At 37.2% G+C, this 24,495-nt stretch overlaps 2 protein-coding genes across 2 annotated transcripts; both read right to left on the reverse strand.

The window, feature by feature from the left end:
• Window positions 1-3,098: 3,098 nt before the first annotated feature.
• LOC141695229 (senescence-specific cysteine protease SAG39-like) lies at window positions 3,099-4,569 on the reverse strand. Its single transcript, XM_074499487.1, has 2 exons — window positions 3,841-4,569; window positions 3,099-3,755 (listed from the first exon to the last, which is right to left on the reverse strand). Exons 1-2 carry the CDS (start codon window positions 4,271-4,273, stop codon window positions 3,163-3,165), a joined length of 1,026 nt encoding a protein of 341 aa, XP_074355588.1. The 5' UTR covers window positions 4,274-4,569; the 3' UTR covers window positions 3,099-3,162.
• A 3,211-nt stretch (window positions 4,570-7,780) lies between these two features.
• LOC141695763 (secreted RxLR effector protein 161-like) lies at window positions 7,781-8,389 on the reverse strand. Its single transcript, XM_074499983.1, has one exon. It carries the CDS (start codon window positions 8,387-8,389, stop codon window positions 7,781-7,783), a length of 609 nt encoding a protein of 202 aa, XP_074356084.1.
• Window positions 8,390-24,495: the final 16,106 nt, after the last annotated feature.

Here is a 24,495-nt window from a genome sequence, read left to right on the forward strand (position 1 = left end):
CTTATTTCAACAGGTGTGGCTGCTCCCAATGGACATGTCTCATAAACAATAATACCAAAATCACAATAAACTCGAATAAAGCGTGCACTCCGCACTCTCCCGACTTGTTCAATTTAATATTATGATTATATTGATCAACTAGTCAATCAATTACACTAAAATATCCAACATTATTAATATAAGACAAAAAATTCATTATAGGTTTTGAAAAAAATGAGTTAAGAGTTAGGTTTTATAGATAGAGGGAGGGTGCTCCACTATCATATTTTTTCGGCATAAAAAAATAATATTCTAAAATAATTGATATAGATAAAATGGCTTGGATTGGAGTTTTTATTTGACAACCCGGGTCAAATCCCGAGACTTTTTCGAAAATCAGTTCAAGCCCCGATTATGAGTCTGAAATTGAATCGAAGCCCACTGGACTACATACAACCATCTTGGGTAAACAACAAGCCCACCACAGGCCCCAAATGATTATGATTTGTTGGTGCACATACTACTATTATTTTGCCTTAGAAACTGAACAGAATTCCCAAATCTTATTGATGTCAGATTGGGGTGTTAAAAACTTTCGCACATAAACTCCTGATGTCCTCGTGAGGCCATAACTCCATATCGATGTTATTACTTTTCTCGTTCAATCTTTTTGCATTCAGAAAAATGCTCACTAACAGTTATATAATTATATTTTGGATCGAGTCGATCGATTTTCGAGAATGTCAGGACAATTTTCTCAATTACTCTTCATACACTATTCTTTCGTATTCAAAATCAATGCTCGATAACAGATATACAGTTAAAATTTTCGATTGAGCCGATCAATTTCCAACAATACCACAACATGATGGTCAACATACAATATCGTTCTTGGGACGACGGTCGTACTACTTCATATATTCAGATGACGATCAATATTATTGTACTTCCGACAACTTCAGTAACAGGTTTGTATGTATTTATTATTTTTTTCATTGCCTCCTCTACCAAATCATCTCGTCGTCTCATATATGAAATTATCTCGTCGTCTTCGATATCAATTTAATTTAACCCGATACATAAATTTCATTCCATAAAGCCAATCTTGATCAAAAATTACAATCATATCACGATCTGTTTTCGATGCTAAATCATTTCATCCTCTTTAATATTTTTATCAAGTTCGTAAATTTAATTACTTAGATCGATATTTATTGTCAAAAAATACATTACATCTCCGAACCTTAATAACACCATACCAATTTTCTTAAATTATACTCCATTTTGTGAAAACATTATACAATATCCGTATGATTATTGTAAGTTGCTCAATCGGGGGTGGCAAAAGAAAAAAGAATGGGCACACTCTCAAAATCCGTAAGATTTAGAGATAGAAGAGGATTGTGTAGTAAATGCTAAGGTAGTAAGAAAGATTGTTTAAAAAATTAGTGGGAGATTAAATTTACATCTGCAACATGCCTGTATATACCATCTTCACACAAGCCCACTTACACGAACACAAGCAGTAAAAAATTCTCGCTTGTTCTTGATCATAAAGTCAGGTATGTTCATAAAGTTACAATCTTTATAATGTGTGTGTGAGTGTTTTTTTGATGTTGTGTATGGAGTAATATGCTTTTTTTAAGATACAATGCATGTATTTTGGTTGTGTAGTTATGTGATGGGTTTTTTTAAGTTTACTGATGGAACTTTTTTATGAGTTTGTTTTCTTGGAGAATTGTGTGATCGTTATACAATGGCTGGTACTGGAGATGACATGGGGGGTTTTAAGGGCTTAGAGGGTGATGCTGGATTGAGTTCAAACCAGGATCTCCATCAGCAAGTCATTGGTGGGACCATGAAGGAGAATGACAATGTGTGTCATGATGTTTTTGTTGGTGGGGTCAGTGTTTGTGATCCTATTGGTGATGTGGGCGTGGAGATTGGGGGAGTGGTTGTTGGCATTGGGGGGAATGATGGTGGGTTGTTGGCGGAGACGGGTAAAGGTGGGGCCTTGCATGGTGAATTCTTGGTTGAGAGTGGAAGTGTTGGTGTGGTCGAAGACCAAGTTGGATTGAAGGATGCTACGGTCGAAAATGAGGAAGTGGTTGGTGGGGTTGGGAGGAAGAATGGTTGTGAGGCTAAGGTTGAGGATCAAGTTTGCGAGAAGGATGATGAGAGTGGTGTGGGGGTCGAAATGGGGAGGCAATTGTTGGGGTTGAGGGAAATGACTGTAAGGTAAATGTCGAGGATTGAGTTGGGTTGAAGGATGAAAGTGGTGTGGGGGTCGAAAATGAAATAAAAGAGAGTACTGGTAGCACGGGGACGAGGCTTCAAAAATCTTGTCAAAGTAACAAGTATACCAAACCAAAAGCTGCTGTTATCCCTCCAGCTCTGCGCAGACCCCAAGAGTAAGTTTTGTTAGGATAACAAGGCCATTGCAGATCAGTGGAATCACAGTAATTACTCCCAGGGCTAATCTCTTCCTTGTAGCACAGCCCCCAAGAGTAAGGTCCGTCCGGAGCAGTCGCCCATCCTCCGGTAGTCTCATGAGAGATTTGAGCAAGAAACGCTGCTATTTCGCGCTTTCGAGTAGCAGGGCTTCCACAACTACCAAAACTTGGAAACCTTTTGGTTGCTTTGATGAAAGCAGAGTAAGGGTAAAAGTTTTTAGCAGGACATGCAGTGTCATCTTTATGTAGAAAGATTGAGTTGTAAAGATTTTGGCTAATGAGAGATGATATATGTTTGCTATGTCTAGCTTCTGATAGAGGGAATAATGCACTTGAGGAAAATAATATTATTGTGAGGAGCAGAGGTAATGAAAGGGGTGGTGCCATATGTAACTTGTAAGTAGGGTTTATTTTTTGGTTGATTTGTTGATGGATCAAGTGTTGGGAGTGGACATATTTATGTTGTTTGTGAATGGGCATGTTAGTGGATTGCGCATAACAGGTTAGCGTTGACTCTTTAGAATTGTAAATGCCATGAAATAGAAGATTCTGAGGTTGCTATCATTTCTTAACAGAATGATTTCACGTATATACAATATCCAAGTATTTTAAATGTACACCTTCTTAGTTGAAGCATAGACAAGCATAAGTTGGACTACAGGAACATAATAGTATCAGTGCACACATACAATTTATACAATTAGTCATATTCACCATTTATCTCCCATTTTTAAGCAGTGGGATATGAAGCCTGCATTGCAATGCCACAGAGACCTTCGACCGCAGCTATGCCTCTTTGCATTTTAATGTAACCTTCTTCGCCCCAACTTGTGCCCCATGAATTCTTTACTAGCCAGTACTTTGTTCCATCAGAAGCAGTGCCATAGCCTACAGCAGTCACTCCATGGTCTAAGTCAGTGCCACATTGTCCCGTAAACACACCACTCGAGTAGAACTGGAAGTCTGATCCACTAGCATCAATGGCAACCGATATTGGTTGATTGGAAACAGCTTTCAGCAGCGCACTCTCACTATTTGCAGGCACATCCTCGTGCCCCGTTATCGTGGCTGCATGATTTGCTTCTTTGTTGGCATTGCAAGTTCCATCCGTTCCACTGTAAGGGTAGTTTGCTTCAGTTGAGAGGCCGTGGTTTTCTTGGATGAAATCAAATGCATTGTCCATAAGACCACCCTCACAGCCTTGATCTTCACCGCTAGTATCACAGTCAACTAATTCTTGCTCGGATAGTGAGATTAATTTGCCAGTTTTAAGCTGAGTAATTCCTTCCATAGCTGCCACAGCCGAAAACGCCCAGCAGCACCCTATGTATTATAGAAAAAAAGAGTTTAAAGATACTCAAAAAATATATATTAGATAAATATCATGACATATGAACTCAAGACTTACCACACTGGCCCTGGTCCTTGATAGGGGTAACTGCACCTTTCTTTCTCCAGTCCATGGTAGACGGTACTGCAGTAACATTTTCATATCGGAATACAGTTGTAGATGTCGCGCAAACATGGCTCTTGAATCTGTTTCTTGACGTTGTAAACTCCTCATTTGTCAGATCTGCAAATTCATTGACCCCTAGTTTGTAGGCCTTGTTATTTGCTTTATTAAATGTCTGGATATATTTGAGGTTCTCTTCAAAGATGGTAGAACGCCTATGTTTCTCGTCAGCGTTTTTGTACACACGTCCATAACGTGTCATCCATTGGTCATGCGTCTCAGTCATTGATGCGTCGTTCAAAGAACGAGCTGCAGCGAGAGATGCCAAGGCTCCAAAGGTGAAGAGCAGAGCCATTACTAGGCACTGGTGCTTGATGGTTAAAGCCATGTTTGCTCAATAGTCGTAAAGATAATTGTTTAAGAGGTGTTGTGAGCTTATGTGTTCTAGCACGGGACTCTTGCAATATATAGGCAAACATAAAAACTTCTTTAGCTAGTTTCTTGGCAAGTTTTGCTCTAACAGCGTGCCCGTTAGAATGGGGCTGATTCAGACATTGTTGATTAAGTATTTGAAAATGCTGTTGTGGTTTCCCCGGCCCGTTTGTTTGGTTTGATATTTAAATAGAATTTGAAAGGCCAAGCAGCTAAATGAGTTCACATGTGATGAGTTTGTCATTTACCAAGTTTCAGCAGCTGCAACATAATTTGTTGTATGCTTGTCTTTGTACCCACATGTTGGGATTTCCTAGATTCAGGAATCTGATACACATTTTATGTTCAAATGTAACAGCACGGAAATATTATTCAAAATGGTTCCTGAAACTATTGTTACATCATTACATGTTTAAACAGATTAGGATTAGAAAAGAAATTTATTATGGTAATTTGGGAGTGGTTTGTTAATTAAGTTTGCTTTTGTAAATAATCTCTCTCTATATCTGTATTAAGCATAAGTTCGGTGCTGGGTTTCCTGTGAACCAGTAAATTTAGTTACTGTATTAGGCCATTGCCAACACGACACAGAACTTGACTGGAACACAGGTTCAACGACTAGCTAAAGAAATCCCAAAGTGGTTGCTGTGACTTCTGGTTTAGTAGCAGAGGACGAACTTAATACAGGGTGATAATTGTTGCACCACCAAGCTAGCAATTTTTCCTCATAATATTAACTTTTTCTAGTCTGAATAGTGAATACAACAGATGCAAATCAAATTATTATGCCAAAACATACCTGTTCATTTAAGTAATTCTTCTCAATGATGTTTGCTTTTCAACTTTTCAAGATGTATTAAGGAAGCCACCCAACAAGAAAAAACTTATAAGGGATAAAACCATAACAGCCCGCACTTCCGGACTATTAAATCTAAATCGAAACTAGTACAAAATCCAACTTATTAATCAAAATGTCTATTACAAATTTGACTATTACAAACGCGCAGTTAAAAGCGGAAGCGGTCCAAAAGTCAATCCACTCCGATACTAATGTTCTTGAATTCCAATGCTATTCAACTTGAATCTTTGGCGAAACCTAAAATTTTAAGTAATGAGCTATACAGCCCAGCAAGAAAACAATTGATCCAACTAGCAGGCCAAGTAACACATATAACAAAATACGATAATCTATACGATACGATATACAAAACAAACACTTTCGATACATATATTCTTATTCTTATTCTTATTCGATTCGTACGGTACACATAATCACATAACAACAATAATTCAAAACCCATAATTCATGCCACGACCACGACTAACGATATAGTGATATTTTTTATACAAATTTTTAAATGAGTGGGTCATTTGAGTCAGTTTTGTAATCAGTGACTCACTTGATACATTTGGACGCAGTAAGTGACCTATTTGATATTTAACCCCTTGTTCATTTAAGTAATTCTTTTAAATGATGTTTGCTTTTTAACCCTACAAGAAAAAACTTATAAGGGATAAAACCCCTCTATTGTTCAGCAATGGATACCTTGTCCACCAATGCTTCTGAAATTATTTATCATTCTACTCAGGTATCTTTAACAGAACAAAAGTAATTGAACAAAGAACACTAATTTGATTTAAAGCTGAGTAGTTTATTTCACAAACATTGAAATAAAGCATTATGGGTAGTTTAATTAAAGCTATTAAAGTAAATAAAGAGAGTAACACAATGGAATAAAGCTAATAAGTTGAACATAAACATCAATAGAAAAACAAGATGACATTAAAATTTCAAGCCATTATAAAGAGAGACACTATCTAATTTCGAACAAGTCTCATACTGCTATCCACTTTCCATAACTGAATTTCTTTAAAATTTACACAAATCACATTACAAGTTCATTACTTCATCCCCCTGAAATAATGAGTTCAACACTGCAGCACTTTAGCCATTCCCAGCATCCACTAATACTCAAAGAGAATGATGTTTTTGAAGTGGATGCTAAATGCTCTGTCTGTGACAAAACAGTCATTGGCTCTCCTACGTACACTTGTAGTAGTGATGATATTGTAGTAGTTATGTGCTGCTTCTCCAACAAAGACCTAGTACTTACACTTGTGATGTGTGTTCCCATGAGATAAAGTTTGCCTATTTAAGTAATTTTTATAATTTTGCTTTGTGCGTTAATTGTGCTAAATTACCAAAACAAATTAATTACAGTAGCCATAACCAACACCCTCTTGCTCTCCTTTCAATCCTTGATTCTCTGTGTAATCTTTGTTCTTGTGATATGAGAATCGCTTATGTGTGTGAGCAATGTGTATTTGGAGTGTGTGTAAATTGTGTTTCTGAGGAGAGAGTGCTTCATCATGAAGCCTTGTTTGATTGCGATGCTTGTTTTGATACAAGTAAAGACACTTCATATATATACACCAGCACCACCTGTGAATTTTGGATCCACAAGAGATGTGCTCTTGCGGCCTTAATCATTCCATCTCCTACTTATCACCATCACCCTCTAAATCTTATCTACTCCATTCCTGACATGCATCGCTTTTTCCATCGAATATGCGCCTTGTGCAAGAATCTAGTTCGGAAAAACTGCTGGCTGTATTATTGCCACAAACGCACAATTTTTGAATGTGCTAAATCCTCTGATTTAGTATCTACGGTGTTAGTACTACTAATTATTGTCGTTTTGTTATTACTTGTATTTTTTAAGACCATCTATTCCCTAATTCCACTTTGTTGATAACAGAACTGATATTGAAGGTGAAGGACAAGACAGCACTGATGAATGTGGTTTGGTAGAATTTGTTGGAAATGTGTACGGGCCTGGGCTTATAACTTTTAACCAAAAAACAAACACACTAATATATATATATATATATATATAAGCAACTGGGTTTTATTTTGTAATACAAACACAAAGCTACACAGGACTTAGACTACAGCCTTTTTTATTTGCACATGAGCTTCTGCTCTTTTCCTTACAAATATTTCTTTCACTTGTGTTTTTCTATATCTAACTCCAAATTTTAACACCAAAGGATCAGCCTTTATATAGGCCTCTAATTTGCTAAGTTACGTCATGCCTTATTTCATGGGCTACTTATTACATCCAGCCATTTTATCTTGTACATGTCAATGGCCTACCTTTATTTTAGGATTCAAACTCTCTTCCATGTAATAACCTGCATAATTTTCTCCACACCGTGTATGGATATAGGTGCTGCATGTGCACTTGACTTTCCTGCCTACCATATTTGCTGGATCTTTTGTTGCTCCTCTTTGTGTTCATACATTATTCACTCTAGTGCAGACCTAGCTAATTGCTTATCATTTATCTTATACATACACGTACAACTATTTTTAGTTATAGCTGCCACCCTTATTTTGCATGCGTAGAATACAAACTAAACAACTTATTTATTGGAGGGTTTGAAATTCTAACACTCCCCCTCAAACTCGACCCTGCATTCCAAGCTTCTTTTTCATGTTGTTAAACACGTCCGGCTTCAACGACTTTGTGAAAATATCCGCTAAGTTTTCTTCGGTTTTGCAGTGCACCAGTTCCACAATTTTATCATTCACCTGTTCTCGAATAAAATGATATTTAATATTGATGTGCTTGCTCCGACTATGTGACACTGGATTTTTCGCAAGTGAAATAGCAGATTTATTATCCACATAAATAGTAACCGGATCCTCCTTGGCAAGATTTAACTCGCCCAATATGTAGCCTAGCCACATAGCTTGACACGCGCAGGCTGCTGCTGCAATGTATTCTGCTTCACATGTTGAGAGAGCAACTGTTTGCTGCTTCTTCGATGACCATGAAAATATCCCTGAACCAATGTGAAAAACATATCCAGAAGTGCTTTTCCCGTCATCCAAATCACCACCATAATCACTGTCTGAGTAGCCAACTAATTTTGAATCCTGAGAGTGTGTGTAAAATAGTCCATGATCAAGCGTACCTTTAATATACCTCAAAATTCTTTTAGCTGCCATGCAGTGATCTTGCTTCGACTTCTCCATGTACCTACTAACCAGTCCAACTGCATACATAATATCGGGACGAGTGAAAGTTAGGTACCTCAGACTTCCGACCAAACTTTTGAACAATGTCGGATTTACCGACTTCCTCGTTGAATCAATCTGAGCTTTATGCTAGCTTCAGCTGGTGTGCTCACTGGCTTGCATTCCTCCATTCTGAATTTCTTTAAAATCTGCTCTGCATATTGTTTCTGTGACATAAAAATTCCATCTTTGCTTTGCTTGACATCGACTCCAAGAAAGTATGACATTTGACCAATATCTGTCAGTTCAAATTCATTAGTCATAACCTTCTTAAAATCATCAAATATACCAGGGTTATTTCCGGTAAAGATCATGTCATCCACGTACAAGCACACGATCATAATATCTCCTCCTGAATTTGTTTTTATGTACATTGCATGCTCGTATGGACTTTTCACGAAACCATTTTTCTGAAAATATTCATCAACCCTTGTGTTCCATGCTCGCGGAGCTTGCTTCAACCCGTACAGAGCTTTCTTTAGTCGGTAGACTTTATCTTCCTTGCCTTTCTGAACATATCCCGGTGGTTGCTCGATATAGACTTGTTCTTCAAGATAGCCATTCAAGAATGCTGACTTCACATCCATCTGAAAAATCTTCCATTGATTCTGAGCTGCAATTGCTGTAAGAAGTCTTATGGTATCAACTCTTGCAACTGGAGCGAATACCTCATCATAGTCAATCCCGTATCTCTGCTTGTAGCCTTTTGCCACTAGCCTTGCCTTGTATTTTTGAACTTCACCATCCTGATTTGTCTTTGTTTTGTAGACCCACTTGACACCAATTGCTTTGTGTCCTTCTAGAAGATTTGTGAGCTCCCAAGTATCATTCTTCTTGATTGCACCAATTTCTTCATCCATTGCTTTATTCCATTTGCTTTCTTCAAAAGCTTCCTCAAATGTAACTGGATCACACTCAGCCATTAAGCAAAATAATGAATAATCAAAGGTAGTTTGTACCGGACTTGTTGCATCATAAATATCATCCAGACTCCGCATTTTTCTCGGTGCTCCCCCTGAACTGTTGTTGCTACTGCTTCCTGAACTCGATGATGTCGAGGTAGGAGTTTGTTGGTTTGGACTTTGTGGAAGAGTTGGATCATCATTTTCATCATCTTGAACATTGGTGTTATCACCGTCATCATCTTCATCCTGAAAAAACAAACCAGCAACTTTTCTTTCTTCCTCGCTCCATCTCCAGTAATCTAATTCGTCAAACTCAACATCTCGAGAAATGATTAATTTCTTTGTGAGGGGATTGTAGAGTTTGTATGCCTTGCTTCTTTTGCCATATCCGGTAAAGATGCACTTCTCGCCTTTATCATCCAGCTTCTTCCTTTTCTGATCTGGAACATGTGCATATGCAATGCACCCAAAAATTCTGAGATGTCCAATAGATGGTTTGCTACCACTCCATGCTTCATTTGGAGTTTTGTTTCTGACACTTTTAGTTGGACAGCGATTCAGCAAATAAACTGCACATAAAACGGCTTCAGCCCAGAAAGTTCTTGGCATGTGCTTTGCTTTCACCATACTCCTTGCCATGTCTAGAATAGTGCGATTCTTCCTCTCTGCAACGCCATTTTGTTGAGGAGTATATGCCGTTATCAACTGATGATTGATTTCATGTGCTCTGCAGAAGCTTTTAAATAAATTTGAAGTATACTCGCCTCCTTTGTCTGATCGGAGTACCTTCAAATAATGACCACTTTGTTTTTCTGCCAAAGCTTTGAACTCCTTGAATTTATCAAGAGCCTCTGCCTTTTCTTTGAGGATATACACCCAACTTTTCCTGCTAAAATCATCAATAAATGTTAGGTAATACCTGTTACCTCCAAGTGATGCAATATCAAATGGACCAGCAATATCTGTATGAACAATCTCCAGTGGCCTCCTGGCTCTCCATGATTTTCCAACGGGAAAACTTTGTCTATGTTGTTTCCCCTTAACACATGCTTCACACAAATTTTCTGGTTCGTTGATTTCTGGCAAACCGTCTACCATCTTTGTCTTTGACAATAATTTCAAACCAGAAAATCCAAGATGACCATATCTCAAATGCCATAACCACGAGTCATTTTTAATGACCGTCTTTAAACACCTCTGCATCTTCGTCTGTATATCAAGTGTAAACAAACGATTCTTTGACATCTCCACATCTGCAATTAATTCTCGATCCTGATTCCTGATGACGAGAGAATTATCCTGCATCTGTATATAATATCCTTTCTCCACAAGTTGGCCAAGACTGATGATGTTACTTTTCAAAGCAGGTATATGGTAAACGTCATTAATAAACTTTTTCTCACCATTCTTCAATACAATCGTAATTGTACCTTTGCCTTTGACTGGAATCTTCGATGAATCACCAAACGTAACTTCTCCGCTGATGGTCTCGTCTATCTCCGTAAATAAATCCTTGTGGCTCGTCATGTGGTTGCTCGCACCAGAGTCAAGATACCAAACATTTTTCTTGCTCTCCTCGTCTCCTTTATAAGTGAGGAACATAGCAGTGCCAACATCTTTGTCTTCTTTTGCTGCTGCAAAATGACTCCTTTCTTCCACTTTTGGTGATCTACATTCATAACTGAAATGGCCAAATTTATTACAATTATAGCACTGAAATTGAGACTTGTCACCTCGTTGAAATCCTCCTCATCCTCGGCTTCTAAAATTCTGACCACGGCCAGATGGACGATAACCTTCAGTGTTCTGGCTTCTATTGAAGAACTGTCTTCCACGTCCTCTTCCACCACGGTAGCCACCTCTAAAGCCAACTCTTCCACGACCAGAACTGCTACTGCTTGAACTTTCACCAATGGACACCTTACTTTGCAACGCCTTTTTCAAATGGCTTGTATCATCATACTAGTTCATCCGTTGTTCATGCGCTTGAAGTGAACCAACTAACTCATCAATGGAAATTGTGGACAAATCTTTTGACTCCTCCATAGAATTAACGACATAGTCAAATTTTCTTGTCAATGAACGGAGTAATTTTTCCATGACCCGAACATCATCGAGACTTTCTCCATTTCTCTTCATCTCGTTTGTCACTGTTTTTAAACGAGTAGCATATTCACCAATATTTTCTGAGGCCTTCATTTTAATATTTTCGAACTCGCCACGAAGAACTTGGAGCCGCACCTTTTTAACTTTTTCGACACCTTGGAAAGATTTTTGCAAAATCTCCCATGTCTCTTTCGCCATTTTTGCATCTGAAATTTTTTCAAAGGTAGATTCGTCAACACCTTGAAAAATTGTATATAGCGCCTTCTTGTCTTTTTTTCGGGATTCCTTTAATGCCGTCTTCTCGGCATTTGGTAGTGCTACTTCAGCGGCAGCATCTGCGGGCTCAATAAACCCACTTTTGACAATATCCCAATTGTCGTAGGAACCGAGTAACACCTTCATCTGGATACTCCATTTCCCGTAATTTGTTGCCGTTAATTTTGGAATATTTGGTTGCACCATATTTGCCATTTTCTTGAATGGAACGCTGGCTCTGATACCACTTATTGGAAACGTGTATGGGCCTGGGCTTATAACTTTTAACCAAAAAACAAACACACTAATATATATATATAAGCAACTGGGTTTTATTTTGTAATACAAACACAAAGCTACACAGGACTTAGGCTACAGCCTTTTTTATTTGCACATGAGCTTCTGCTCTTTTCCTTACAAATATTTCTTTCACTTGTGTTTTTCTATATCTAACTCCAAATTTTAACACCAAAGGATCAGCCTTTATATAGGCCTCTAATTTGCTAAGTTACGTCATGCCTTATTTCATGGGCTACTTATTACATCCAGCCATTTTATCTTGTACATGTCAATGGCCTACCTTTATTTTAGGATTCAAACTCTCTTCCATGTAATAACCTGCATAATTTTCTCCACACCGTGTATGGATATAGGTGATGCATGTGCACTTGACTTTCCTGCCTACCATATTTGCTGGATCTTTTGTTGCTGCTCTTTGTGTTCATACATTATTCACTCTACTGCAGACCTAGCTAATTGCTTATCATTTATCTTATACATACACATACAACTATTTTTAGTTATAGCTGCCACCTTTATTTTGTATGCGTAGAATACAAAGTAAACAACTTATTTATTGGAGGGTTTGAAATTCTAACAGAATTTCCTCTACCTAGTAAAGAATCACTATTCGATTTTATTTTAACTCAGGGCGGCAAATCTGCCATTGATGACTTTCAAAAGAGAAGGTGAAAACACTATGGGTATATCAACGTTACCTAATGATCCGCAAATAATTGAACAACACTGGAGCCACAAAAACCATCCGTTAGAAAGGCTCCAGTTTAGTAGTGGTGAGAATGCTTGCAGCGACGATGATGATTATAAAAGAGTGTTGATATGCGATGGGTGCATTCAACCCATAACTGTATCCCATCCATCTTACTACGCTTGTATACGATGTGGTTTCTATCTCCACTCATTTTATGCCACCAAAATGCCCCTAGAGTTGCCTATAGGAGCATCCTCATTTCACCCGCAGCATTCGCTCTTACTTCAGAAAATAGAGAGATTTTATGAAAATGTGGAATGTGGAGTTTGTTCTTACCACACAAATGGATTCTACTATCATTGCAAGAATTGTAAAGTCAAAATTGATTTCCGTTGTGCATTCCTTCCTACCAGGATAAAACATAAATCTCACAGAAACCACTCCCTTGTTCAGCGCCCAATCTCCGTATCCCATCACTATTGTAGATTAACTAACATTAGTCTTATTCATGGAGTGGAATATGCATGCTAAACTTGCAATAGCTTCCAAATTCGTATACTTTGTCAATTTTATCCTCATCTAGTGTAACACAGATATGATCTTCACCCCATAAGCTTGAGATACCCTCCTTTTTTTATGAGGGGGTATACTATTGTGAAATATGTGAAGGACAAGTTAACTATCAGTTGGGGCTCTATCATTGTGACAAATTTAATCAGTCTTTTCATACTGAATGCTGGTATATACTGAATGTAATATCCGGGATATATCGTGTAATTATTTTTGCTATTATATAATTATTATGTGTGTTCAGTATCTATTCTGTGAGTTAATTGTTAAGTGTTGTCTGTACTTGAATATTCAAAAAAATAATATTAATTGAGTATTTTAATTTTAATATATCCAAAATAAAATATAGATAATTGTCATATCTTCCTAATTATTTTTATGTTGGTTTATGGATTTATAAGAATCATATGAAATTTCTAAAATCTTTTTCCGGGTAATTAAAATCTATTTTATAAAAACGGGAACCAACCGACGTCAACCGTTGTTACGTTTTTGGAACCCGAAACTCTTTCGAGAACTCTTTCCTAACCTAATTGTAATATTCCGAGCATATTCCATGTTTCGACTTTTTCGATCCGGCGTACGGTTTGTCCTGCGCGGGTCCCGGCGCAACATTTTCGATACAATATTCGTTTCGGTAAATCAATAAAACCCGTATTTTCGATAAACGGGAGCTTTTTATTAAACTATCACAATTCTCACTTCGTAATACGTGTAACCAGGCGCTGAGACCAAGACCGCAGTACAAATTGTACTGATTTGGATAATTATCCCGAAAACCGATACCGTTTGGATCAGTTTTTACAAATAAACGTACAGTTTTATATCCGGACTGATCCAACGGGATACTAATTTTCCGTAATTATAAATAGCCTTTTACCGTAATTTATTTGGTATCAAAATTATTTGCAGACAGATAATTATATAATTTTCAGAGAAAAACCCTAATTTCCTAAAACTGTTCTAAGAATCAAACAAGCATTTGGAGGTGTTATTGAATTCGGTTTGGAAAGCTCGAGTAACCAATCTGAAGGTCTTGAAGAGCTCTACCAGATTCTGTAATACACCTGCAGAAATCAAGGTTATTTTTCTAAAAATTTATTTATTTTCGAATTTATTTTATTAAAAATATGAATTTTTGTTCGGATGATTGTTTGTATGATTTGATGATTGCATGTTGTAAAGCTTGTTTTCCTGATGATTTTCATATGTCATACGTCTGATTTGGAGTTCAATAACATGTTCAAATTTGAGTTTGATTTTCGAATTTTAAAATTAGGGTTTATAACCCGTATGAATGTTCTTAATTGAAATTTGGGGGTTTCTTATTCTGTGATAGATTGATGTTGTGTTATAGTGGGTTGTGTTATCTGTGAAATTTGCAATCTAGTCGTATAAGTTTCATGAACCAACGAGGTCTGTAGAGAAGGGAGTTGTGTTTTGAAGTTTTCCGATGTTCGCCGGAAACTGGAAAATTTCACGGTCAAATTCCGGCCAACTCAGGGATTGTTAGGATGAATTGATTGCATGGTTGTGTTCCTGGTGTTGTGTAGATGTGATCTGGAGGTGATGGTGGCCTGAGCATCCCTGGAACGTGTTCTCCGGCCATCCCCGACTGTTTTCCAGCGACCCCTTGGAAAATTACAATTTAGTACCTATAGTTTTGAAAACGATGCAGTTTGGTCCCTGTAGTTTACAGACTTTACAAAAATTGGATTTCTGTTTTAAAAATATTTAAAAATCATATTTCCTATTTATTTTTATTATAAAAATTCGTTTTTAATTTCTGAAAATTCTAAAAATTATTATTTTAATTCTGAAAATTATTTTTAATTCACAAATAAATCTAAATTAATTAATTAATTAATTTCAGTTAATTTCTAATTGATTAATTGGTCAATTAATTCGAAAATTAATTGATTAATTAATTTAATTAATTATTAATTGATTTTAATTAATTATTTAATAAGATTTAATTATTTAAAAATGATTTAAAAATTCTGAAAAATAGTTTCGAGCTGTAAAATATTATTCTAAATTATTTCCAAGGCTCGATAATTATTCTAAAATTATTTCGGAGCCAGAATTGGCCAACCGAACCCTGTTTATTAACCCGAAATTGATCCAATGACCCGTTTTAATTCCGAAAAATGTTTTAAAAATCATTTTAAATAACAGAAAGCCTATTTATGACCCGAGACTTCTTTATAAATAATATATCATTGATTACGTGATGTATTATGTGCTATATGTGACTTGTTAATTGACTATCAGTCTATATATTCGGTGTTTACTTGATTATTGCATAACTTTCAATCCGTTAATCGGATTTGGGTAAAACGAAGGGTAGATAGAAGTATGTGTTGAATAGAATTACATGAGTAAATTATTGATAGATGCTTATGATATGTGAGCAGAAGAGGCAAGACGTAGGAAACGGAAACAGATAGTTGAGGAGTAAGACGCTTGTGATTGGAAGCGAGTGCAGTGCAGTAAGCTAATATCAGGCAAGTATTCCGAACTTTCTCGAAATATTGTAATACATGATAGTCTTGTTGATATTGCAAGTGCTTTGAAGCACTGAAATCTAAACCCTGATTCCAGTTATTGTTCTTGAGCCATGAACCTTATTCTTTCTAGACCATTGATTGTTGTATACCCAAACACGAACCTCAAGTATACGATACTACTCCACAAATACATGCAAACAAAATCCCAAACACTGAACTGAATTACTTGTACATTCAATCATTGTATCCTATGCATTGAAAGCCCAAATCTTTGAAACCCTGAAATGTTGATTTCTTTGTTATCCAATTCTTTCATTACCCAGCATCCAAGCTTTTAAATTGCCTTATTGATCCTTACAAGGATTGAAACCCTTTCATTGTTAAACATTTATTGTTGTTAATGATTTCGATTATTGTTTATTATTGCATATTCTGTTATTATGTTAGAATTGGATTGTTTTTATAAAATTGTGGACTAGATTCGTGGTCAGACCATATAATGGTCAAGTTAGGCCAATGTGTGCCTTGGATCCAGTAGTTAGAGCAATGTTGTGTGCCTTGCTCGGGGTTAGTGCGTGACTGATCAGCAGCCTAACCTTGGTTTTTAAATTAAAAGTATAATATCCAATTCTAAATCATAATCCATTGTTCACTTGATATCATAATCATATTCATCTGATGATCATTATTCTCAGTTTTGTCATTGTGACTTGCTGAGCTAGTTAGCTCATTTGTGCGATGTTGTTTATATTCTTTCCAGTTAAAAAGGAACCAGTTGGTAGCAGGGATCCCCAGTCCAGCGCGAGAGCTAGGGGTTCAGGTTGAGAAAGCTGAGCTAGTAGGCTTTTTTGGGATAATTTAAGTTTGTAAAAGTTTGTAATAATGTTTAATACTCATTTTGAGTTTAAAATAGTTGGGATTTGAACGGTTTGTAATATATTAGTGTGTTTGGCTTGTGTGCATACTTTAACCTGCTGCGGTCCGTGGTGGTTGGTAAGTAGGGTCACTGTATATATTATTATTATCTTTATTATTGTTATAAACAGGTTATAATTAAGGTGTGTGTGTGGACCCCAAACTTCTGACCCGGGTTTGGAGGGCGCCACAGGTTTGATATCAGAGCTACAGGTTATAAGTCACTGACACAAGCCTAGATTGACGGGAATGGGTAGAGGGATATGATTAGAAGTAAGGTATAGAATGATAGAACGTCGAGAGGTTGAGTGTTATGGTATAACCGATATTAGTATAGTTTGCGTCGTGGTACAAGATTCTTATATTATGATATGATTTCAGATAGCAGAGATGGCCGACTCTTTTATTCCCGTATCAGCTGATCACTCAGAGCCTTCAGTTGGAACACCAACATCGGATCCATGTCCTGTTATTCCACCAGCATTGGCTATTCTACCTCCACCGGTGTTGCAGCCCGTACCATTGCAGGCTATTCCACCTCCAGGCATGAGGCCATCTGTCAGAGGACCCCCACCAGCTGATTCAGATTCCACTGGGCATTCAGTAGCGAGTGCCCCATTCCAGTCTACATTGCCCCCAGTTCCTTATTACCGGTATGAGGCTCTTCTATTGGAGCGTGATTCCTTGTTGGCTCAGATTAGAGAGTTACAGCATATCATCAGGACTACAGATGTTGATCGTGGTGTGAGGGAGCTTCGAGAGGAGATTCATGTGACACGGAGGGTTACTGAGGCTAGGCTACATGGAGCTACACTACCTGGCAGAGGCCCTGATACATTGCTGGGCTGGGCTACTGAGGTGATGGAGGACTTTGAGAGGCTGGCAGGACCAGAGTTTCCTTGGAGCTGAGTTAGAGATTCTGAGATGGAGATGCTGAGCAGTGTTGTTATGATTATGTAGTATGTACAGTAGTGTATAGTGTGTATCAGTAGACTTTTGAGTTGTATTTATAGACTAGCGATGCTGACTAGTGAGTAGGTTGTTGTACCCTTTTTGCTTTTACTTTCGAAGCGTCTTTACGCTTGTACTACCTAAAACTTTTGATCTATATATATCAGTACCTTTTTCCTTTCCAACACTGTCATTTACTTTATCGCACCTGTTTTACTTTACCTTATTTATTGCACCAGTATACCCTGTGATACCATGTACCCTATTTTCCATAACTGTTTATATTCTGTAAAGAAGCATGCAATTTACTTAGTTACAACTGTTTTCAAAAAGGAGATATTCCTGTTTTACAATACCTTTCTTTTATACAAAGATTTGATTTAAAAGCTAAATAAATTGATTGATTCTTTACAGAAAATGCTTCCCAGAAGAAATACCCGCACCAACACCCAGAATGAAGAAACCAACAACAACAACAATAACAACCAAGATGATACAAACCAGAATGTGAACCCATGACCCATGGACCCAGCAATAGCCCAGATTCTTCAAATCTTGGCCCAACAAACAGTTCACCTGGCACAACAACAGCAGAGACAGACCAATTCCCAGGTAACTTTCAAAACTTTTCAGGCAGTAAACCCACCAGAATTCAAGGGTTCCTTTGAGCCAATTGAAGCAAATGTGTGGTTAAAGGAAATAGAGAAGGCATTTGCCTTGGTAAAAGTGAAAGAGGAGCAGAAGGTTGAATTTGCAAGTTACTATCTGAAGAATGAGGCCACCTATTGGTGGGAAATGGTGAAGACATTGGAAAGCACAGATGTTATTACTTGGGAAAGGTTTAAGGAATTATTTTTAGAAAAGTATTTTCCTCAGTTTGTTCAGGATCAAATGGAGCTGAAGTTTTTAGAATTAAAGCAAGGGAACATGTCGGTAACAGATTATGAGAGGAAGTTTGAGGAATTGTCAAGGTATGTGCCGTCGTATGTTGATACTGATAGAAAGAAAGCTAAGAGATTCCAGCAAGGCTTGAAGCCATGGATCAGAGGGAAGGTAGCTATTTTTGAATTGGATACCTATGCCGGGGTTGTACAGAAAGCTATGATCGCAGAGACAGAGAGTGAGATGTTCCAGAAAGAAAAGGAAAGCAAGAAAAGGAAAGTTGAGGGAAGTGAGGGTCAGTCACAAATAGGGAAGTTTCCAAATTTTAAGAAGGGCAAGTTTCAGCCAGGGAGAAATTTTAATTTCAGGAGACAAAATGCAGGTGACGGAGGCCAGGGCAATCGTCCAGCTAATGTGAATCAGCCGAATCAATTGAGATTAACTTTTCCAGATTGTCAAGTATGTGGAAAGAAGCATGGAGGAGTTTGTAACAAGTTGAATGTGGTATGTTTTAAATACAACCAAAAAGGGCACTACTCGAGGGAGTGCCGAAATCAGCCAGCAAGAGAGCCAGCAAATAAGGATCAGCCTATCCGGAATCCAGCAGTGAAGGTTCCAGTCATTGGATTTACATGATTTAAATATGGGAAGCCAGGACATATGGCCAGGGATTGCAAGACACCAGCCCCAGTCAGTAATGCATTGAGGATTATGGGACCTACCCCAACAGTGAATGAGACTCCGAGGGCTAGAGTTTTTGACATGTCGATGAAGGATGCGATCCAGGATGCGGATGTCGTGGCAGGTACGCTTAATGTGAATTCTTTATGTGCCAAAGTGTTAATAGATTCGGGAGCAACTCGATCATTTTTTTCACAAGATTTTGTTAGTAAGTTAAATTGTCCAGTTGGGTATTTAAATGAAATAATGACTGTGGAATTAGCAAATCAAGAACGTGTAACTGTTAACCAAGTTTGTGGGAATTGTGAGATTGAGATTTCTGATAGTAAGTTTTGTGTAGATTTGATACCGTTTAAGTTAGGAGAATTTGACGTTATATTAGGGATGGATTGGTTATCTAAGCATGATGCTCAGATAGATTGTCGAAATAAGAAAGTAATGGTGAAAACGCCAGATGAAAGAATAGTAACGTTCAAGGGACAGAAGCAGGTAAAGAAGTTCTTAACGATGATTCAAGCCAAGAAGTTACTACGACAAGGATGTGAGCATTTCGTAGCATATGTGATCGACAGAAGTCAGGAGCCAGCAAAACTTGAAGATAATCCAGTTGTGAAGGAATTTCCAGACGTATTTCCCGACGAGTTACCAGGACTTCCTCCAGATAGAGAAATTGAATTTGCAATCGACTTAGCACCTGGAACTGAACCAGTATCCAAGGCCCCGTACAGAATGGCGTTTGTTGAGATGAAAGAGCTAGCAAAGCAATTGCAGGAATTGTTAGAGAAAGGAGTAATCAGACCCAGCGTATCCCCGTGGGGAGCCCCGGTATTATTTGTCAAGAAAAAAGATGGAAGCATGAGACTGTGCATCGACTATAGGGAGCTCAATAAGTTGACAATCAAGAATAAGTATCCGTTACCCAGAATTGATAATTTGTTTGACCAATTGAAGGGAGCCAAGTATTTCTCCAAGATCGATTTAAGATCGGGATATCATCAACTGAAGATCAAACCAGAAGATATACCAAAGACAGCTTTCAGAACAAGGTATGGACATTATGAATTTCTAGTAATGTCTTTTGGATTGACCAACGCCCCAGCAGCGTTTCTGGACCTGATGAACAGAATTTTCACGGAATATTTGGACAAGTTCGTTATAGTATTTATAGACGATATTTTGATCTATTCAAAGACGGAGGAGGATCATGCGGAACATTTATGGACAACTTTGGAGATTTTAAGGAAAAATAAGTTATATGCTAAATTGTTGAAGTGTGAGTTTTGGCTACAGGAAGTTCAGTTCTTAGGACACATAGTCAGTAATGAAGGGATCAAAGTGGACCCGGCAAAGATCAAGGCAATTACGAATTGGGAAAGACCGAGAACACCCATTGAGGTAAGAAGTTTCTTGGGATTGGTAGGATATTATCGAAGATTCGTTCAGAATTTCTCAAGAATTGCAACACCATTGACAAAGCTTACACGAAAGAATGAAAAGTTTATATGGAATGACAAGTGCGAAGAAAGTTTTCAGGAATTGAAGCGGAGATTAATCACAGCACCTGTTTAGTCACTTCCTGACGATCAAGGGAATTTCGTAATTTATAGCGATGCTTCTTACAAAGGATTAGGATGTGTTCTTATGCAGCACGACAAGGTGATTGCGTATGCGTCAACGCAATTGAAACCACATGAACAGAAGTACCCTATTCATGATTTGGAGTTAGCAGCCATAGTATTTGCTTTGAAGATTTGGAGACATTATTTGTATGGAGAAAAATGTGAGATTTTCACGGATCACAAAAGTTTGAAATATATATTTACCCAGCAGGAACTTAATATGAGACAAAGGAGATGGTTAGAATTGATCAAGGATTATGATTGCTCGATTAATTATCATCCCGGTAAGGCGAACGTTGTAGCAAATGCGTTAAGTCGGAAGGAAAGGTTAAATGTGTTATCCGTACCTGAAGAGATATATAAAGAATTTCAAAAATTGGAATTGGAGATTAGAATTTGCAAGCCCGAGGAAGCAAAAGTGTACGGTATGATTTTCCAACTGGAGTTATTGGAGAAAATAAAGAAATGCCAGAAAGAGGTAATGGATCAAGATATAAATAGTTTGGTAGGTGAGGAATTATGCACGCAACAAGATGATCAAGGTATTCTTAGGTTTTCTTCAAGAATTTGGATTCCACCAGTGACGGAGCTGAAAAATGAAATTTTACAAGAGGCACATAGTTCAAGATATTCCATCCATCCAGGGAGTACCAAAATGTACAGAGATTTAAAGAAGAATTATTGGTGGCCAGATATGAAGAGGGAAATTACGGAATGGGTTAGTAAATGCTATACATGTCAGAGAGTTAAAGCAGAGCATCAGAGACCAAGCGGATTGCTACAGCCATTGGGGATTCCAGAGTGGAAGTGGGAACATATTACCATGGATTTCATAGTTGGATTACCAAGGACAAGGGCTAATCATGATGCCATTTGGGTTATAGTAGATAGACTTACCAAGTCAGCTCATTTTCTGCCTATAAATGAAAGATTTTCGCTTGACAAGTTAGTTCATATGTACTTGAAAGAGATCATAGTTCGTCATGGAGTTCCAGTGTCTATCGTATCTGATAGAGATCCAAGGTTTAATTCAAGATTCTGGAAGAGCTTTTAAGAATGTTTGGGAACAAGATTGAATATGAGTACGGCCTATCACCCCCAAACGGATGGCCAAAGTGAAAGAACGATCCAGATAATCGAGGACATGCTACGTGTTTGTGCTATTGATTTCAAAGGAAGTTGGGACGAGCATTTACCCCTGGTAGAGTTTGCCTATAACAACAGTTATCACGCCAGTATTGGGATGCCACCTTATGAAGCCCTTTATGGACGCAAATGTAGATCTCCAGTATATTGGGACGAAGTAGGAGAATGCAAAATACTCGGACCCGAATTGGTGCAGCAGACAAAGGAAGTTGTTGAAATTATCCAGAAAAGATTAATAGCCGCACAAGATCGTCAAAGGAAATATGCAGACCAATCAAGAAAAGACATGGAATTTGAAGAAGGAAGTTTGGTATTATTGAAAGTATCACCATGGAAAGGACTAACGAGGTTCGGGAAGAAAGGGAAGCTAAACCCAAGATATGTCGGACCTTTTGAAATCCTAAAGCGTATTGGCAAAGTAGCTTACGAGTTGGCGTTACCTCCGCACATGGAGCACATTCACAATGTTTTTCACATATCAATGCTTAAGAAATATAATCTAGACTCCAGACATGTAATAGAATATGAGCCAATAGAACTTCAAGCAGATTTATCATATGTAGAGAGTCCGATAGAGATTCTAGAGGAAAGAGAGAAAGTATTGAGAAATAAAGTGGTAAAATTAGTAAGAGTATTGTGGAGAAACCCAAAGGTTGAAGAGTCAACCTGGGAGTTAGAAAGTGATATGAGAGAAAAGTACCCTCATTTATTTTCTTAGAGATTCTGAGGACAGAATCCTTTTAAGGGGGGAAGAATGTAATATCCGGGATATATCGTGTAATTATTTTTGCTATTATATAATTATTATGTGTGTTCAGTATCTATTCTGTGAGTTAATTGTTAAGTGTTATCTATACTTGAATATTCAAAAAAATAATATTAATTGAGTATTTTAATTTTTATATGTCCAAAATAAAATATAGATAATTGTCATATCTTCCTAATTATTTTTATGTTGGTTTATGGATTTATAAGAATCATATGAAATTTCTAAAATCTTTTTCCGGGTAATTAAAATCTATTTTTATAAAAACGGGAACCAACCGACGTCAACCGTTGTTACGTTTTTGGAACCCGAAACTCTTTCGAGAACTCCTTCCTAACCTAATTGTAATATTCCGAGCATATTCCATCTTTCGACTTTTTCGATCCGGCGTACGGTTTGTCCTGCGCGGGTCCCGGCGCAACATTTTCGATACAATATTCGTTTCGGTAAATCAATAAAACCCGTATTTTCGATAAACGGGAGCTTTTTATTAAACTATCATAATTATCACTTCGTAATACGTGTAACCAGGCGCTGAGATCAAGACCGCAGTACAAATTATACTGATTTGGATAATTATCCCGAAAACCGATACCGTTTGGATCAGTTTTTACAAATAAACGTACCGTTTTATATCCGGAATGATCCAACGGGATACTAATTTTCCGTAATTATAAATAGCCTTTTACCGTAATTTATTTGGTATCAAAATCATTTGCAGACAGATAATTATATAATTTTCAGAGAAAAACCCTAATTTCCTAAAACTGTTCTAAGAATCAAACAAGCATTTGGAGGTGTTATTGAATTCGGTTTGGAAAGCTCGAGTAACCAATCTGAAGGTCTTGAAGAGCTCTACCAGATTCTGTAATACACCTGCAGAAATCAAGGTTATTTTTCTAAAAATTTATTTATTTTCGAATTTATTTTATTAAAAATATGAATTTTTGCTCGGATGATTGTTTGTATGATTTGATGATTGCATGTTGTAGAGCTTGTTTTCCTGATGATTTTCATATGTCATACGTCTGATTTGGAGTTCAATAACATGTTCAAATTTGAGTTTGATTTTCGAATTTTAAAATTAGGGTTTATAACCCGTATGAATGTTCTTAATTGAAATTTGGGGGTTTCTTATTCTGTGATAGATTGATGTGTGTTATAGTGGGTTGTGTTATCTGTGAAATTTGCAATCTAGTCGTATAAGTTTCATGAACCAACGAGGTCTGTAGAGAAGGGAGTTGTGTTTTGAAGTTTTCCGATGTTCGCCGGAAACTGGAAAATTTCACGGCCAAATTCCGGCCAACTCAGGGATTGTTAGGATGAATTGATTGCATGGTTGTGTTCCTGGTGTTGTGTAGATGTGATCTGGAGGTGATGGTGGCCTGAGCATCCCTGAAACGTGTTCTCCGGCCATCCCCGACTGTTTTCCGGCGACCCCCTGGAAAATTACAGTTTAGTACCTATAGTTTTGAAAACGATGCAGTTTGGTCCCTGTAGTTTCCAGACTTTGCAAAAATTGGATTTCTGTTTTAAAAATGTTTAAAAATCATATTTCCTATTTATTTTTATTATAAAAATTCGTTTTTAATTTCTGAAAATTCTAAAAATTATTATTTTAATTCTGAAAATTATTTTTAATTCACAAATAAATCTAAATTAATTAGTTAATTAATTTCAGTTAATTTCTAATTGATTAATTGGTCAATTAAGTCGAAAATTAATTGATTAATTAATTTAATTAATTATTAATTGATTTTAATTAATTATTTAATAACATTTAATTATTTAAAAATG

The sequence above is a fragment of the Apium graveolens genome, chromosome 11 (genome assembly GCF_009905375.1).
Source record: "Apium graveolens cultivar Ventura chromosome 11, ASM990537v1, whole genome shotgun sequence".
Lineage (NCBI taxonomy): Eukaryota > Viridiplantae > Streptophyta > Magnoliopsida > Apiales > Apiaceae > Apium > Apium graveolens.